At 40.0% G+C, this 1,979-nt stretch overlaps 1 protein-coding gene across 1 annotated transcript; it reads left to right on the top strand.

The window, feature by feature from the left end:
* Window positions 1–408: 408 nt before the first annotated feature.
* Window positions 409–1,973, top strand: LOC103511076 (DE-cadherin-like; the record flags this gene model as incomplete). The annotated part of the gene is made up of 4 exons (XM_008475787.2): window positions 409–656; window positions 1,049–1,225; window positions 1,740–1,862; window positions 1,905–1,973. Coding segments are annotated over exons 1-4 (595 nt in total), but the record flags the coding sequence as incomplete, so codon positions are not given.
* Window positions 1,974–1,979: the final 6 nt, after the last annotated feature.

The raw sequence follows: 1,979 nt of genomic DNA, 5'->3' as shown, positions 1-1,979 counted from the left end.
AAATAATGGAAACTTTGAGGTGTAGTAGATGAACCAAATATTATAGGGACTGGTCTTTGCGTCAGGGCAGTGAAAATAAAAGATCTTTTTTGCCAGCCTAGTTAGCTTAGTTGGTAGGATAAAATCCGCCCGGGCGGATTTTATCCTACCAACTAAGCTGATGGGATAATGTTCGTTCTCGGAACGGCTGGCTTTTTCCTATCCTGTCTTCCTTCTCTCTTCGATTTCGGGACGATAAGACCATAGCAGTTACAGTTCCCTCTGTCAAACCTCTTAAAAAAAAAAATTCCTACTCAAATAGGGTCGGCGTTTCTTGTTAGCCCCTTTCAGGCAGCCCTGTTGTGTAACTCATGCCCTGTTAAATAAATATAGTGAAAAACACCCTCAGACAGGCCGATTTTATATCTATCTCTTCGCATTATTTCAGAGCATGGAATTGCAAGTGGACCGATGTAAACTGTCCCAATGTCTCACACTGAAGACGCCCAAAGGTTCCAACGTTCTGCTCAATGTAAACGGACCCTTGCAATTGGGGGGCACGTTCCTGGATTTGGATAAACTGGGACAACAGATGAATTGGAGCTCCAAGCCAAGTATGGTGCCATTCTCTGGATGCATCAGTAATATGACGTTCAACAGGAAACTCTACAACTTAGGTAAGTGTTCCCTTTACCCTAAATTCAGTTTGTTTGTTTTTATCATCAGATGATTAGCATTGAAGGACTTTACTTGTATAAAGTTTGACATAAGAAACTATAGGTCTTCGTCCCGAAATTGTAGATTGATAGGAAAAAGCTAGTCATTTCAACAATTCAAGAAAGGACCTTATCTCCTTACTCTTTCTTGGGAGAAAATCTGCCCCTGGCGGGCCTAGCGCTTATAAGGCAGACGCGCTGGCAGTGTTCCGGGTTCGAGTCCCGAAAAAAGTTATTTTTCTCGATGGCAAAGCACAGGGCAATTTTTCTATGATTTTTCTGGTATAATGACCAGAGGTAGAGGTATAAAAGTACCTAACATTTAATATCTAACTGATTTTGTTTGTTTCCAGGGTTCCCATCGTTGAATCACAACGCTGAAGTAGATTGCGGGAACGTACTCACCGGAGCATTCGTGTTTGGCGTGGACTCGAGTTTCCTGATAGCCATTCTGATATGTTGTGCCATTCTGTTGCTGCTTCTATTGGCAGTCATAGTGCAGAGGAAAAAGACTGATGATAACTATAAAGGTAAGTTTCTCTTTTTATCGCTCAAAATAGATTAGGAAGTAAAAATATAATAATCAGACATTCCTTACTACTATGACTAGATTACTTATAAAATCGCGATCCATTCACACACTGATCGCTTTATCTCCCAACACCTAGAAAGCGGAAATTCGATAGGAATATTCCCAATATTTTCTAGATATGCAATAAGAGAGGATTTGGCCGAAATGTAAACCGATCTCAAGTTATGAACAATTTTCCGTGGCGAAGCACTGGCAACCTGCTAGTAATGATGTAAATATAACGAGATGATTGAATCGTTCACAGAAAGAAGGGCCTATGTTAGTTAGAAGCAAAAATAACATAGCCCCTTCTTCTTGGGAACGATTGAATTGATGAAGTTTTGAGATGAAATAATGACTAATACTCTTCATCTCAAATTATATGGAACTTAACAAAGTTACTGAGTCCTCCATCAAGATGATAAAATTTTGCCTACAGTTAATATCTAACTATTATTGTTTCTCTTCCACAGACACGGATGATATCCGGGAGAACATCATAGACTACGAGGAAGAAGGAGGAGGGATACTCTTCATCTCAATTTATATGGAACTTCACAAAGTTACTGAGTCCTCCATCAAGATGATGAAATTTTGCCCAAAGTTAATATCTAACTATTATTGTTTCTCTTCCACAGACACGGATGATATCCGGGAGAACATCATAGACTACGAGGAAGAAGGAGGAGGAGAGGGAGACCAGACAGGCTTCA

Source organism: Diaphorina citri, unplaced genomic scaffold (genome assembly GCF_000475195.1).
Source record: "Diaphorina citri unplaced genomic scaffold, Diaci psyllid genome assembly version 1.1 scaffold673, whole genome shotgun sequence".
In the NCBI taxonomy this organism is placed as follows: Eukaryota; Metazoa; Arthropoda; class Insecta; order Hemiptera; family Psyllidae; genus Diaphorina; species Diaphorina citri.
Note: the sequence above shows the minus strand (reverse complement) of the source record. Positions and strands in the feature narration are given on the sequence as shown.